General features: G+C 44.0%; 1 protein-coding gene and 1 long non-coding RNA gene across 3 annotated transcripts in view; one reads left to right on the top strand and one right to left on the bottom strand.

The window, feature by feature from the left end:
* LOC130684657 (uncharacterized) overlaps positions 1–15,029 on the top strand; it is a 79,498-nt gene that overhangs the window by 48,165 nt on the left and 16,304 nt on the right. The gene's annotated exons all lie outside the window — the stretch shown is intronic.
* The window catches only part of CASP7 (caspase 7), a 30,589-nt gene continuing 21,871 nt past the window's right edge, over positions 6,312–15,029 (bottom strand). For both annotated transcript variants that reach the window (XM_057506356.1, XM_057506355.1), the window contains exons 4-7: positions 14,684–14,812; positions 11,971–12,146; positions 11,470–11,599; positions 6,312–7,885 (exon numbers count right to left, since the gene is read on the bottom strand). In XM_057506356.1, coding sequence (XP_057362339.1) covers positions 7,662–7,885; positions 11,470–11,599; positions 11,971–12,146; positions 14,684–14,812 — 659 coding nt within the window. In that variant the 3' untranslated portion in view covers positions 6,312–7,661. The remainder of the gene's footprint in view (positions 7,886–11,469; positions 11,600–11,970; positions 12,147–14,683; positions 14,813–15,029) is intronic.

Genomic DNA, 15,029 nt, shown 5'->3' with positions numbered 1-15,029 from the left:
CTAACCCATTACTTCTAGTCCAAATCTTCTGGTTTTAAAAATAGCCATAATGATTTTCCCTATACTAGGTGTTTTAAAATATAAGGTTTTTCTTTTTTAAGCAGGTGGAATATATTTGTGTCTATGTCACCTAGCTGGATCTATCTAAATTACCTCCTTCCTTTTTCCTATTTGTATTTTTTTCTCCTCCCCTTCAGATACTCAGTCTCTGATATCAATCTTATACCCACACTTTTCATTTAGAAATCTTCCCAGGCATATTTTGCCACAGGTTTACAAGCTTGGGAGCAAATTCGAATTCCATGGAGAGATTTCACAACCCTGGTTCCTGGTCCCACCCTGAAATCCTGGCCGAGTTGGTCTGGGTGCTGCCTGGGCACTGGGACTTGAAAAGTTCTCCAGGTGATTCTAAGATGTAACCACGGCTGAGAATCATCATATCTAGTCTCTCTCATTAGGGTCTTTAGAAACCGCCTGCTGAATAATCTCCTCAAACTCCTTGGAGCTTTCCAAACATCTCCTTAAATCCACTAAGACCTGGATTTTGCTTTATGACTCAGGGTTTTCATAACTGCACATACCAAAGGAAGTGTCTCCTACTTGATCTTAGAGTTCTTTGGAGTTTGCAAAACCTTTCCCACATATTATTTTTCTCCTTCCAACATCCCTGTGAGGTGGGCAATCAGGGCTAAGAGGAAGTGCTGGCAGCTGGAACAGAGGTCTTTAGAGTTAGGGCTAGGACTGCAAGAGTGGCACGCGCACACACACACACACACACACACACACACACACACACACACACCCCAATAACGACAACCACAACAACAAAACAGGGCAGACAAAACCAGTAAAAAAAATAACCACACAAAAAACAGGATACCCAGTTAAATTGGAATTCCAGATAAACAATGAAATTTTTTTAGTGTAAGTATGCTCCATGCCATGTTTGGGACTGAAAAGTGGTTGTTCTATCTGAAATTCCAATTAAGTAGGCACCCTTGTATTTCATTGGACATCTCTACACTCAGTGCCCTCTCCTCGTTCGAGGCCTGGGCTAGTGGCCAAGCCATGCTCTTGTCGTCCTTTGATCTCTTGGCAAGTTAACTTCAGCTCCTGCCCACCTTCTTCCTCTCTTCTGCATGCACAGCCATTATCCTCAGAAAGGGTCTTTTCTGTATATTAGAATCCACTTGCATGTCCTTTTCCCCCTTCCTAATGTCCTTTCTGTGACCCAAATTATTTATAAGGTCAGGCGGGTTGAAAAAAGAACCAAGCCTTTATCACTACTTCCTGTGTGCCAGGCATTGTGCCAGTGCTTTACATTAATTCTTCAATTTACTCCTTACAAGACCGTTGGAGGTTGGCACCACTTCCTATGTACCTACCCAGGACTATGTGCATTTTAAGCTGAAGAAATTGAGTTTTAGAGAGCTTGAGAGATTCATCAAGATCATATGACTTGGGTGTGCTAAAGCTGTGATTGAACAGATTTGTCTAACTCCAGAGCCTTTGTTCTTAACTAACATGTTAGGAAAACAAGATGGTACTAAGGGTCTTTGCAATTCAAGTCTTTCAGATTGTTCACTTTTGCTCTCTGAGGCTCCTGGGATTTGGCCCAACCATTGGATAAATCTTGTCCATGGCATGCGGGTGGCCTAGGAGATTAAAATTGTTGGCAATATAGCAATCCATAAGATGCATATGTATTTTTGGAAACCTTATTTTTAACCCTGAAAAGAAGAAGTGTCCCCCACAGGCTCTTGAAGAAACTTCAGCAACCATTGCCAGGCAAGTAAACACTAAATGAACCCAGGGACAATGTTCTTTAAACACATTTGCTCAGACCAAGGAGCAAAGAGTTTATGCTGATTCTGGGTAACTGGCCACAAATAAAATGTGTCAGAGAGGCCTTTTCCAAGTGTTCCATATCTTTTTTGGTCTAAGCTGCCCATGTGCTTTAGCAGTCTGTAAATATTTGTGCAATGAAAGATGGGTGCCTGCTGACACGAGCTGGAAAAGCCAGTGCACCTGCACCCATTCACTGCAAGCTGTCTGCTCTTCTCTTACGCTTCACAGGCTTCCAAGGAAAGTTGCCCTGGGCTTGAAGCTCCTCTTCAGCCTTGGAAAGTTCTTGAGAAAGAGTTCTCTAGTTCTTAGCATGTTTGGGATTTGAATCCTTTGCCGTTCAGTCTGGGGATAGGATAACTAAGTGTTATGGACTGACTGTATTCCCCCCAAATTCATATGTTGGAGTCCTAACCCCCAATGTGACGGTATTAGGAGGAGCTTGAATCATGAGTGTGGCTCCCTCATGAGTAGGATTAGGGCCCTTATAAAAGAGTTGCAGAGAGGTTTCTTTGCCTTTCCTCCATGTGAGGACATAGCAACAAGGTAAAGTGTAGGAAGCTGACTCTCACCAGACGCTGAATCTGCCAGCAATTTGATCCTAGACTTCCCAGCCTCCAGAAGAGTGAGAAACATGTTAACAAACTCAAGCTGCCTCATGCACGGTGACCTGTTATTGCAGCCCAGACTGACGGGGATACCTGGTCTGTGAAGAGCCAGTGCGTTGCTGGCCCTTTGCTGGTCTTTGCTGCCATTTGTGCCCATCTGCAAGGGAGCCTTTCAGTATCAGCATAAAGCTATCCTAAGACCACCTACATTAGAATCTCCAGGCAAGCTTGTTAAATGAGTAGATTCCTGGCCTCCACCCCAGAAATACTGAATCACTATGGCAGGTGGGATGAGATATAAAAATCTGCTTCATAGACAGATTCTCAAACAATCCAAAGCTTGGGAATCAATGGAGTGAAGGAAACATCTTCTACCTGCTGACCTTAATTTCCCCTTCTCTGCTGCCTCCCTTCAGCCTTTTTGGAAAGTTGAAGTAGAAGAGGATGATATTTCCTCTGGGAACCCCTCTCTGAATCCCCAAAGAGAGCGACACTACCTCATCTGCGTTCTGGAGTAATGTGCACACAGCGCTGTTAGAGCCACTATTTACTGGAGCGATTTGTTTACCTCCTCTGGGGAAAACATCATTTTTGGATCATCTTTGCCCAATACTTGACACAACAACTGACATTTAGTAGGATTCTAAGTGTTTGCTGCAGAAATCAGTCTTTGGTATAATCGCCGCACTTCTGGTAGACCTCACTTTGAGAGGCAATGACTAGAAGACAAGATTAAGGAAACAGCCCTTGAGGCACAAAGAGTGAGTGGAGGGTCCAGTGGAGCAGCTTCTGTTCTTTCCTTTCCATAAGCTTCTCATCATTGTCATCACCTTTGACCTTTGGCTGAGTATCTTGTGGCAGTCATTGTGCTAACATGCACTTCACATACATTAATCTCATTTGCTCTTCATGTTGCCATCCTCACGTGTACAGGAGGGAACTGAAGTATTGACTAAGATCACAGTATTAAATGGTCAAGTGGCAGAGCTGGGATTAGAACTCAGATCAGACTCAGAGCCAAATTTTAAATACTAATGGTTAAAACACCTTTGCTAACCCTAATCGTAAGAGGAAAGTATGATGCTATGATTGACATGTGTCTTAAACAAGTTAAGCTGGAAATAGCAATCTAGACCAAACCTATCAGACTGTTTGCCCTTCCTTCTCTTTTCCAAATCTTTCCTGAACTTTATGCCATCTACCTGGGTCAGACCATCAAAGCTCAAGAAATGCTCAGCCTTGTACATGTGTAGCCATAACCCCATGTTCCTCAAGTTAAGTCCTTTGACATAGTTTGACTTCAAATGCTTAAAATCAAGTTAGTAGGAAATTGTAATCCCATAAATATTTATGGTGTGCCATATATACCAAAATTCATGCCAAAGCCAACTCATCATATCTGGCTCTTTTTGAATGCTGATTAGGTACTTTTATTCGTGCGTGAAACTGCAGGCTAATGGAGTTTCCATGTCCGCATCAGTACTATGCTGGTGGCTGGGGCCTTCCAAATACGTTCTTGGTGTTTGTGTTAATGATTTATGAATCAAAAAGAATTACTTGCCATCTGATCCCAAAAGAAGTCCTAAGGCCTATCAAAAAGGTGATCTATGGCTTGATCACACTGGCAGGGAGAGGTAATAATTCTCTTGGTGTCTTGGTGTTTATCAGGATCTGAGGACAGGTGGAAAGAGACAAGCTCTGAGGCTTCAAGGTATAACGACTCCTGCCACCAGTGAACACATGCAATGAATGGTTCCCTTAATCCTGTTCTGTTTATGAAGATATTTTAAAGGCTGCAATTCACATTTGCAGATACTTTGAGAACATATAAATAATTTATACCACTCAGCAGAACACTCCTTTAAAATGGAGAAGGGCATAAAAAGTATACTATGTGAATTAAAGGCATCGTGTAGTTTTACAAGAGGACTTTGCTGAAGGTTAAGAGATGCCTGAAAACATGTCTTCTGTGAAAGCTCCGAAATATATACGTTCTTTCACTAATTTTCTTTAGGCATATAGTATATTATCAGCTCCATATTCAGTGCAGAGGGGAAGGAAAAAGGTGTAAGCAAGTGGCCCTTGACCTCAAAACAGAGTTTCTCAAACTGTAATGTGCACACGGATCCCCTGGTGATCTGGATAAAATGCAGATTTTTGTTGAGTAGGTCTCGGCCAGGGCCTGATATTCTGCATTTCTGACAAGCTCCCAGAGATGGCTGGTGTCACTGTGTGCATACCTGGAGTTGCAAGACACAATATTTATAAGGCAAGCATTGTAAAAGAACCTTTTGATCTGCATATCTGTGAAGAACTCTTAAGAACCACATTCCTTCAGAAATGAGTGATACCTGAGCTACTGCCATTTGTCTCTCTGCCTAATGACACTGAAGAATTGCCACTTTAAACTGATGACAGATGCACCTTCTCATCCAGCAGATGTTTGCTAGAAAAGAACCTGAAAGATGAAAAGCTGGACAGAAGGGTCTAGGTCTCCTAGGGAGTCAAAAGGCAATCCTTGGTTACGAGAGTAGTTGGTAACAAGATTTCAAGTGATGCCCTGCAAGACTGGGCAAAATAAGGTGTCTGTACCCTTTCAATGGACATCACTTTCTTTCTCACAAACAGGCTTTGGTTTCCTTGTTTTTAAACCATGTGAATATGCTGAACTCCAGCACTTAGTTTTGGGACCATTTTGAGCAATTCGTAGACATAATAGTCTTATGTTGGTTTATGGAAATTTTCTCAGAGAAAAAGCTCAGCGCAGAACGTACTGCTGACTGTGAATGTATTAACAGCTAACACCTAAAGCAGGTCAGTGGCACCTTCAGGAACAACAAAGAGCCCACTGAGTCGGCAGTAACACCACAGACCTGCACTGTCCTTTTCATATGACATCAGCAGTGCTCTGGATACTTTTATTCCAGAATAAAAGTATCCACACACGAATGAAAGTACCTAGAATAATCTATTCCTACCAAGGGCAGTTTGGTTTCTAAATAATCAGAATTAAGAATGTATATTCACCAGGACTGAGTTTTCCTTTAGTGTTACCTCAGAATTTTGAATTAGAAAAACCCAGGAAGTTTGAGGATGTAGGTGTGACTGAACACATACCCAACTTAGAATAGGACTTCTGATCTTAATAAACAAGTGTCTGCCCAATGAAGTATTCAAGGATGAAGACTCTTTCTTAACAGCCAGTCATATCTCTGATCCAAGGGACATGAGGTAATATTCATTATTTGTAAGCTTAAAAACACTAACTGCTGAGAGAATTAAAAAAATGTTCAGTGATTCAATAAGTCCAAATGACATTTGGAATCATTTCTCTCTTTAATGAAACTTACAAGGCAAATAACTAGAGGGCTGTTGTGTCTACTTCTGATGCGCTTAGGCATACTTATTTCCGTGATAGGGACCTGTAATAAAATAGGCTGTTTTCCAAAGAACAGCCTGTGAATTCTGGGAACGGTAAGGTAGGTGCATGTTTATTCTTAACTCATGATCTCCACTTATGTTTTGAACATTTGGTTTATTTTAGATGGCAGGATACCAAGGACAAGTCTAATAAACTGGCCCTAAATTAATTTTCTTATTGAAAGAAGATACTTTTACACCATCTGATCTTGTTGCCAAATTAATAAATGACAGCCCATCACACACAGCTTCAGAAGTTGATTAACGCTTTCGGTGAAGAGTTTCAGCTTCCTAAGTGATTATTTACTTATTGCTTTAATTCAAAAGGAACATGAATTATATTTTGTGTTGAGGTCAAGTCAGTGGGGTCAATTCTTACCCTGTTTTCCCATTTTTTCACTGCGATAAAAACTTTAAAAGGAAAGCAAACCAAGAGCATTAAGAATTAAACAACCACATTTTAATAAAAAATATAAACATTTGTTTGTTAACCAGTTATTATGCAGAATGAAATAGAATTCAAAAGATAACCTGGAGAGGAACAAAGTGCAAAAATCTTTACTATAAACTTTTCTCCACTTACAGAATTCGAGGTAACAAAAGATTTACTCAGAATAAGGATTAGAATAATCTAAAAAGGTCTAGGCGTATTTTAAAGCTAAAACAGATTATTTCGTACATCGTGGTCAATATAGAATATCTGACAACTCAATGAACAAATGATTCCATGGAGGAATGGCTGAACATGAGGGAATATGATTACTTATATTCACATTGTGGGCCAGGCCTCTCCCCATTTCTTGTTCCTCCCCTGCTTCACTAGCCCTCCCTCTGCTCTGTGCTACGGGAAGTCATATTTCTGAGGGCTCTTGTCAGCTGACCTCCAGGCAGGGCTGGAAGGACAAGGCACTGGAGGAAGGCTCAAGGGCAGAAGGAGGTGTGAAGCCAGGATTTCTCCATCTCTGGCTCAGCTGGTGTCATCATATCACAGGTGGTGGCTTTGTGCCTGCCATGGCTTCATTTTCCACAACCCCGTGGTGGTCCTAGCTCTTGCCAGGCACCTCCCTCTGTGGTCCCAGCTCCTGAGGAATGACCCCAGCTTCTGGACTAAGGGAACCACAGCTTTTCATAGCCCTTTGTGGTAACAGATTCCTTTCATTTGGCTTCTCTTTTATCACTTTTGTATGTCCATTTCCTCTGTTAATGCCTTCTGTTCAAACACCTGAAATGGTTTCTGGTGTTTTTTTTTATTGGGTTCTGACTGATACATATTAGAACCATTAGCTTTGTTCCCTCTCCAACTTACATGGGAAGTTTTCCATAAGAATCTGTCCTAAACCAATGAAAAATCACTCAAACCACAATCAATACCCACTTTCTGCAATACGAGTGAATACAGCCTGTGTTTTGTCAAGTACTGGGACTTTCCTTGCTAGGGGCAAATAGGACTCTGTCTACCGCTGTCATCAGCAATCACCATGGACACAGCTGAGAGTCATCTTCAGAGGTCACTTGTGTTGTATGACTAAGTGCAACAACAAGAAAAGTATAAACAGAAAATTAGTTTCAAGAGGAAATACAGTCATCACATGGAGAACACTGAAAAAAAGTTTCTGAAAACATAGGAACACAAGACAGCACCAGAAAGTTTTTCTTGTTGAATCAATACATTTTTCTGAAATTAAAATCCTTCAGGGTTTCCAGATATTTCAAGAGCATCAAAAATCTGATTCATCAACAAACGACTTGTACCTTCTGGGCTAGAATGCACCCCTGGAATGGTTATTTTCAGAAGTACAGTTCCTTGGTGAGCATGGAGACAACACATGGTATTTGCTTCTTCTCATGGAAGAGAGGGTCATCAGAATGAGACTGAAAGTGCCTGGCCACCCTGTTGTTCACTCTGGTGAGGATCTGCAAGATCTCCAGGCTTTTTCCATGCTCATTCAGGATGGAGCAGAGGGCCTGCACAAACCAGGAGCCGCTTCCGGGGCTCCTCCATGAGTAATAGCCTTCAGAGGGAGAGAAAGGAGAAGAGAGTATCAGTGCCCTGGCTGCTGCTCCACTCACTGAGAACTTCTCCCAACCCCAGGTCAGAGAATGAATCCCATACTGAGAACAGGCTCTCAGCATTTGGGGCCTTCACACCTGTTTTCTGAAATTATTTCACTCAACTCTGCCTGGAAGTCCCTGATGAGAATGATGTGATGCCGATGTGCTCAGAGAGCAAACAGCTTAGCTTTAGAGGGTTGCGTGAAGATGCTCAACAAGTGCTTCGCTGCTCCAGCACGGACACCCACCAGCTTCGTGAGTGAGCGCAGACAAGTCGGCACAAGGAGCTTTCCAAAGGAAAGGCTGGAGAACCACTCCCAAACTCTAGAACACCTCCCTGCCCTCTGGGGTGAGTGCCACTTTCTGATCCAAGCTTCAGGAGAGGGATTTGCAGGGGACGTTGAGGAATTTTGAGATGTGTTCCTGTCTCATTCAAGGGACACAGAATGAGAGCCTATCTCCTGTTGAAGAAATCTGGAAGTGAGAGGGGATGAATGATCAAGTGCCTTAGGGGTACATCCAGGAGGGCCCACTGCCATGGAAGGGCTGGCACCCTAAGAGCAAGGGGCGTTTCTCATGGGCAACTCATGGCAGAGAAAGCCGGCCTCAGTTTGCCCTGGGTCCTGTCCAACGGGATCTCTTGAAGGGACAAGGAGTCCTCAGCAGAAGGAGCTAGACAAGTACCTTAGAGGATGCTCAGGAGATAAGGGACCCCAGTGCACAACCAAGAATGGAGAAGCAAATCCAAGGGCCGGCAGCAGGGGTGGGAGGGCCGGGAACCCAGGGGCTCATGAAAGTGTCTAAGAGGAAAGCACCCAGCTTTGACCACGTCACTGGTCCAGAGCACAAGGAACCAGGCGACCATGGGACCAAGGTCTTACTGGTAACTCACTTCCCTCCATCCCCGCCTCCCTCCTGACTTTACCATGGGAGAATCTAAAAAGGGATCTGGCCAAGTGGGTAAGGAGGCAAGAGAGGTGAAGGATCAAGTCCTCCTACGACCTTAGTCCTGTAGCAGGGCTCACCTGGGATTGGGAAAAATTTAAAGCCAAGCCAGGTTCAGGGTTTTAAGTCACTATTTCAGTCTAAACATTCTGGTTACAGTACTGTGACTGAGTGTGACTTGGGAAGTGATCACAGTATTGTCTAATGTCTTAGCATGAGCAGCAAAGCCATGGCCCTGCTGGTTGTTCATTCAGGGCCAAGAGAAGATTCCACTACCCCCATCCCCTCAACTGAAAGGACAGCGTGCAACAAAATAAAGTTGTATCTGTTTTACATGAGGAGCTGTACTTCTTCCTCCTACTGCCAATTGGTCACACCAGTTTGATGATAATTGGGTCATTGTCCTTGTCATTTACAGCAACCAGTTACTGAATAAATGTACAATAAAAAGAAACAACCTATTTGTGTAAAGTGATTGAGGTACACTAAGAAATTCTTTCCTGTAGCATGTATATTGGTAACTATAGCATGAGGATTAAGGCTCTGTGCTGCTACAGTACAACAATGCATTGCATTTGTAGAGGGGGTAACATAAGTTATCTCATTCAGTATAATACCCTGGTGAGGCTGGACAAGTACCACAGTCTCCATTTCATTACCACCCTTGAGTCTGTGTCCTCTAACCACTGTCCTATGTTATCTGCAGGGAACCATTTGAGAAATGCAAATCTCATCCTGTGACTCTCCCCCCTAAAATAGTTTCCTACTACTCCTTTATCAGGGTGAAGTGCAGGCTGCTTAGCAAAGCACACGATGGGGCACCCTGCCTACCTGTCCAGGTCTGATCCATGCCAGGACTTGCCATATCCTGTGCTATGGACTGAATTGTGTCCCCAAAATTCAAGTGCTGAAGCCCCAACCTCCAGTGTGACAGGGCCTTTATGAAGGTATAAAGTTAAATGAAGTCATAGGGGTGGGGCCCTGACCCAAAGGAATCAGTGTCCTTACATGAGGAGATACCAGAGAGCCCCCTCCCCATCTTCCTGTCCTCTCTCTGCCATGTGAGGACAGAGCTAGAGGCAGCTGTCCACAAGCCAAGAAGCAGGCCTCACCAGAAACCAAAATGGCTGGCACCTTGATCCTGGACTATCCAGCCTCCAGAGCTGTGAGGAATACATTTCTGCCTCTGCGTGTGGTATTTCATTACAGCAATCCCAGCACGCTAACAGCCTGTGGTCCAGCCTCGTGAGTATTGCCAGTGCCCTTGGTACTCTGTCTGGGAAGCCATCTTTCTCATCCCCTTGTTTGATTTTCCAAGACAGTTACAGCAGGTCTTTTGCAGGGAAGCTGCACTTTCCTGCCTCCCCAGAGTCTTACCCTTCCTCCTGGCCCTGCTCAAAGGGCCTAGAACTCTGCTGGTCTTTGTTTACACAGATATGTGCCCCCATTGCACTGCTTACCTCTCAGGAGCAGGAAGACAAAATCCCTTTTTTACATGATTCTTAACTTTTGTGAAGTTATCATTGTCACAAAATCTCGTTTGTAGATCCTGCCAAAGCAGGGGTTTTCCAAATACACCGGCCTATTTACTGTAACCAATACCTTTGTATCAAGTATTTGACAAACTACTATTACAGCTGGGAGAATTCTAACTTAGTGATGCATTTTACCTAAAACAAAGGAACGGCCTTCCCTGAACTAAGGCAAACACAGAGCCTGGCAAATAATGGCCGGCTTGCTTATTACTGGAATTTTCTGGTATCTGCTTACAGATTGCAGTGTAAAAGAATCCTGGTCTGAGCTGTTGTGTGCCGTATAATCTCTGTGTGACCTTGAGCACATCACTGAAGCTTCCCCAAGCTCAACTTTTCTCCATCTGTAAAATTAGGATAGCAATAGCATCTTTCTTAACTTCCTACACAATTATTATGAAATTATTTAATATAAAAGACATGAAAAACACTCCCTAAGTTGTAAAGTGCTGTAGAAATGGTTTATCTTATAATTACCAGTAATAGTAATAATAAGGGAGAGAAGTCAGCTTTCTTGGAGAGAAAAGTGAATACATCCCCATGGTAGGCAGAAGAATGGCGCCCAGGGATGTCCATGCCTAACCCTGGAACCTGTGAGTATGTTACCGGATGTGGCAAAAGGGACTTTGCAGATGGGATGAAGGTTGTGGAAAGGGGTGGGGAGATTCTTCTGGGTTATCCAGGTAGGCCCTGTCTCATCACAGGAGTCCCTCAAAGCGGCTGTGGTCAGAAAGAGCGAAGTGAGGACAGAAGAGGAGTCGGAGAGACACGAGGCTGCTGGCTTTGAAGCTGGAGGAGGAAGGCCACAGAGCAAGGAATGTGGGTGGTTCTAATGTGCTGGGAAAAGCAAGATGTGGACTTTCCCTCCTAGAGCCTCCAGAAGGAATGTAGCCTTGCCAACCATTTGGAATTCTGACCTGCAGAATTCTACGATAATACATTTGTATGTTTAAAGCCACTGTGTTTGTGGTAATTTATCACTGCAGCAATAGGACATGGATACAGCCCAAGCCTTCATTTTGATGCTGGAATGGCACGGTCCAGTTAGCAGACAATGGACTTGATACCTGGAACTGTGGAATAGGCGAAGAGGAAGTCAGCTTCAACTGGGACCTTATATCGAGGATTGGCGTCCGTTTCACTGATAGGCCCAGAGTCAGCCTGGATCCCGTCATCGAGCTCTGTGCCCCGGCAAGCCTAAGTATCAAAGCGGAGATCACTTTGCGGAATTGGAACAGAGACATGTATCCTGCTCACTGCTCTGTTCTAGGCACCTAGTTCCTAAAACTGAGCGTGGCATGTACTGGCAGCTCAATGATAATCTGATGAAGTAATAAGTGAATGAATGTTGTGTCAAATTAGTAAACAAAGCAAATAGAAGTACTGCAAAGTCTTAAAGAAACCCTCATAATTTGCCATCTGACGCAAGTACCTATGCCAAACTTAGAGACAGAAATGTGAGTACCCCAAATGAAACATGTGCACATAAAGTTGTTTAATGATACAATTGGAGTCACTCTGTCATTTTTTCCCCATCTTCCATTGTATTGTCTTTGGAAAGTGATTACCTGAATGAAGAAGAGTTTGGGTTTCTCTAAAAGGGTTTTGCATCTATCCCCCCGAAAATGGGCTGTCAAGTTCTTTATTGCTGTCACACCATCCGTTCCATAAATTAAATTTTCCTCTCCATGGCTTAGTAAGACACAGGCGAAGCAAGCTGACTTTCTGTGGTCCTCTTCAGAAGCTGCAAGCAAGTGATGTGAACACGGAAAAAGTTAAAACCTAAGTCCTGTGTGAGTCCTCATAGATAACAGAGTATTCTGGCCTGGAGCTGCCACAGACTGCTGGAGATGGGAGAAGCACCTCTCTGGAGGACAGAGAGAGGATTCTAGAATTCTCTCTCAGTCTGAAACCAGAATGAGGCTGCCCCATGAGGAAAGGAGCCCCAAACTTGGGAGGGGTTCAGGCAGCGGCTGAGAGGCAGCATACTGGGGTGCCCAAGGGCATGTGACCCCACTGTAGGTTAGTTCTGTGACACTGGGCACATTACTTCACCATTTTGTGCCTTGGTTTCCTTATCTGTAAAATGGATATAGTAGTACCTATTAAATGAGTTACTATTTATAAAGCAGGCCACGTAGTAAGTGCCGTGCAAGTAATTGTTAAAGAAAATAAAACATCATGCTAAGTGAAATAAGCTAGTCATTGAAGGACAAATATTTTGTGACTTCCCTCGTGAGGTACCTAGAGTAATCAAGTTTGCAGAGGCAGAAAGTAGACTGGTCGCTGCCAGGGGGAGGGGAGGGAGAAATGGGCAGGTGGAGGTTCAATGGGGATGGAGTTGCAGTTTGGCAAGATAAAAAGATTCCAGAGATGGAGGGCAGGGATGGCTGCCCAACCATCTGAATGCCCCTAATGTCACTGAGCTATACATTTAGAAATGGTTAAGATGGTACATGTTGTGTTGTATATTTTACCACACTTTAAAAAGCAAACAAATAAAATTCCAAAAAAGGAAAAAACAATGCTAGATTGGCTGTCAGTTTAGGATACTGAGGAGAGGTTGGTTAAACTCAAACTCATCTCAGGTTCAGAGATTCCTAACTAGATAAATAGTTAGCTAGCTAGCTAATTAATATAACCTACTCTTTCTTGAATAAGATTTAGATTCTCCTGTGCAGTGATCTTGGTACTTAACCCCTGGCCCTCTGAAGGCCTCGTTTATCTATATTTCACTGATAAAAAAATGGAATCTTGGAGAGGCCCCATAACTTTGCCCAAAGTAGGCACAACCTCTTAGAGCCTCACAGCCATGCTTTACACCCAGGGAGTCGCAAAGCCCTGCCGTCTCCTCAGTTCCAGGCAGACAAGGAGGGGTGGCCCCTCCCATTCTGGTCCTGTGCCCCCTTTGCATCAACCTGCACAGTGACATTGTATTCACTTTGACAATAGAGGCACAAGGTGATGCACTTCTTTCTCCCCTTTAGCTTTTTTTTTGATCAGATGAATTAAGGCAGAGTTGGAAATCGGGAGCTTTGCCCACACTGGAACCTATTACACGTTAACAGTTGAGAAAAATAACTGCTTTGCTATTTTGATAGGACAAGAAATGAGAATTCTGTGATTGTGACATGCTCTGGGCTCAGGTGGAATGACTCACTGTTCATAAGAACAGAAATGACATTTGGGACAAGCCCTTACATCTGTACAGGCTGTCACCCTTCCCAAAGCACATTCACAAACCTCTTGGCTAAGCCTCACTCTGACCACTGAAACAGGAGGAGCTGGCATCATGATCTGCATTTCAGGAAAGCAAAGAATGAGGAGGACACAGTTGCCATGCCTTGGTGGCCCAGCTGTTAGAACTGGGATAGACCCCAAACTTGGGCTCCTAATTTCCAGTCTGCTCTACCACATGGCCTACTAGGGTACAGAAGGTCAGCTTTTAAGATTCATGTTTGAAGAAACAAGAAAAGATGCCTAGTTTTTAAAAACATAAGAGAGGGTAATATAAGAGATGGTGAGGCTCTTTTTCTTCGTTAGTTGTGTAGTTCAGAAAAGCAGCAGTGATTTGAACTCTGTGCCTGTCCGCTGCCTGTGGGTCACTGTCTAATCACTTTCAAACACTTGCCCTAAATGCCAGAGTCCCCTAGGTGGCAGCCACTAGACAGTGGTGTGACACAAAACGCAGTTGTTCTGGAGCCAGAACAAAGCTTGAGTTTCAGGTCTGCCTCTACTAACTACCTTTCAGGTCTTCCTCTACTAACTGTGCCTTCCGGATGTCCTTTACGCTGTCTAAAGCTCTGTCCCACATTTATGAATGGGGCATGATAATATTCTGATGGCCAGTACTGCAAGTCAGAGATCTAATGAAACGCTTTTGTGAATGTGCTGTTTAAAAAATAAGGCAGTTCTGAAGTATATGGGGATTATTATCCTCTGTCTGCCACAAGGGAAAAGATTACACTTAAACTCCACTCTGGGAAGAATGCCACAGATTTGCTACTTTCCTAGGAATTAGCCTTTTGACATTGAGACTGTCCTGTAGGTACTGAACCTATTTCTCTTGACGTCATGCAAGCTGACTTCAGCTTTTTAGGGAGCGATCTAAGCTTCCTGAAAGAGACCTGCCCTTTCCTGGAGACAGAGCTGGAGTAGCCTGGAGGAAGGGAAGGCTGCCCACGCTGAAATCCCTCTGTCCTGCAAAGGCGTCCGACACCAGCTGGGGCCCTGCGCATCTGCGGAGCAGGAAGGAGACTGCGGGAGGAGGCAGGTGTGCACCTTGTCTCAGCAGATCTTGCATCCTGGCACACGAGCAGTCATTATGGACAACCACGTCAAAACCCAGGTTTCGGAAGCACTTGAAAAGGGCCTCGGCATCTTTGTCCGTTCCGTTTCGGACGTCCATACCTGTGGGAAGCAAGCACCCAGCCCACGATGAGCAGTCCTTGGCTGAGTACTGCCTGCCAACATCAAGGGCAGCCTCGCTGGCTCTGGTGTAAACGCTGCCAAGGTTATAAGTGAAATGAGCAACTGAAGTAAGAAACAAACTCAAATGAGAGCGTACCTCAGCTCACCCACAGAAGGGGCTACTCTCTGCTCCAGTCAAGGCTACTCTCTGCTCTAG

This window comes from Manis pentadactyla, chromosome 8, assembly GCF_030020395.1.
Source record: "Manis pentadactyla isolate mManPen7 chromosome 8, mManPen7.hap1, whole genome shotgun sequence".
Lineage (NCBI taxonomy): Eukaryota > Metazoa > Chordata > Mammalia > Pholidota > Manidae > Manis > Manis pentadactyla.
Note: the sequence above shows the minus strand (reverse complement) of the source record. Positions and strands in the feature narration are given on the sequence as shown.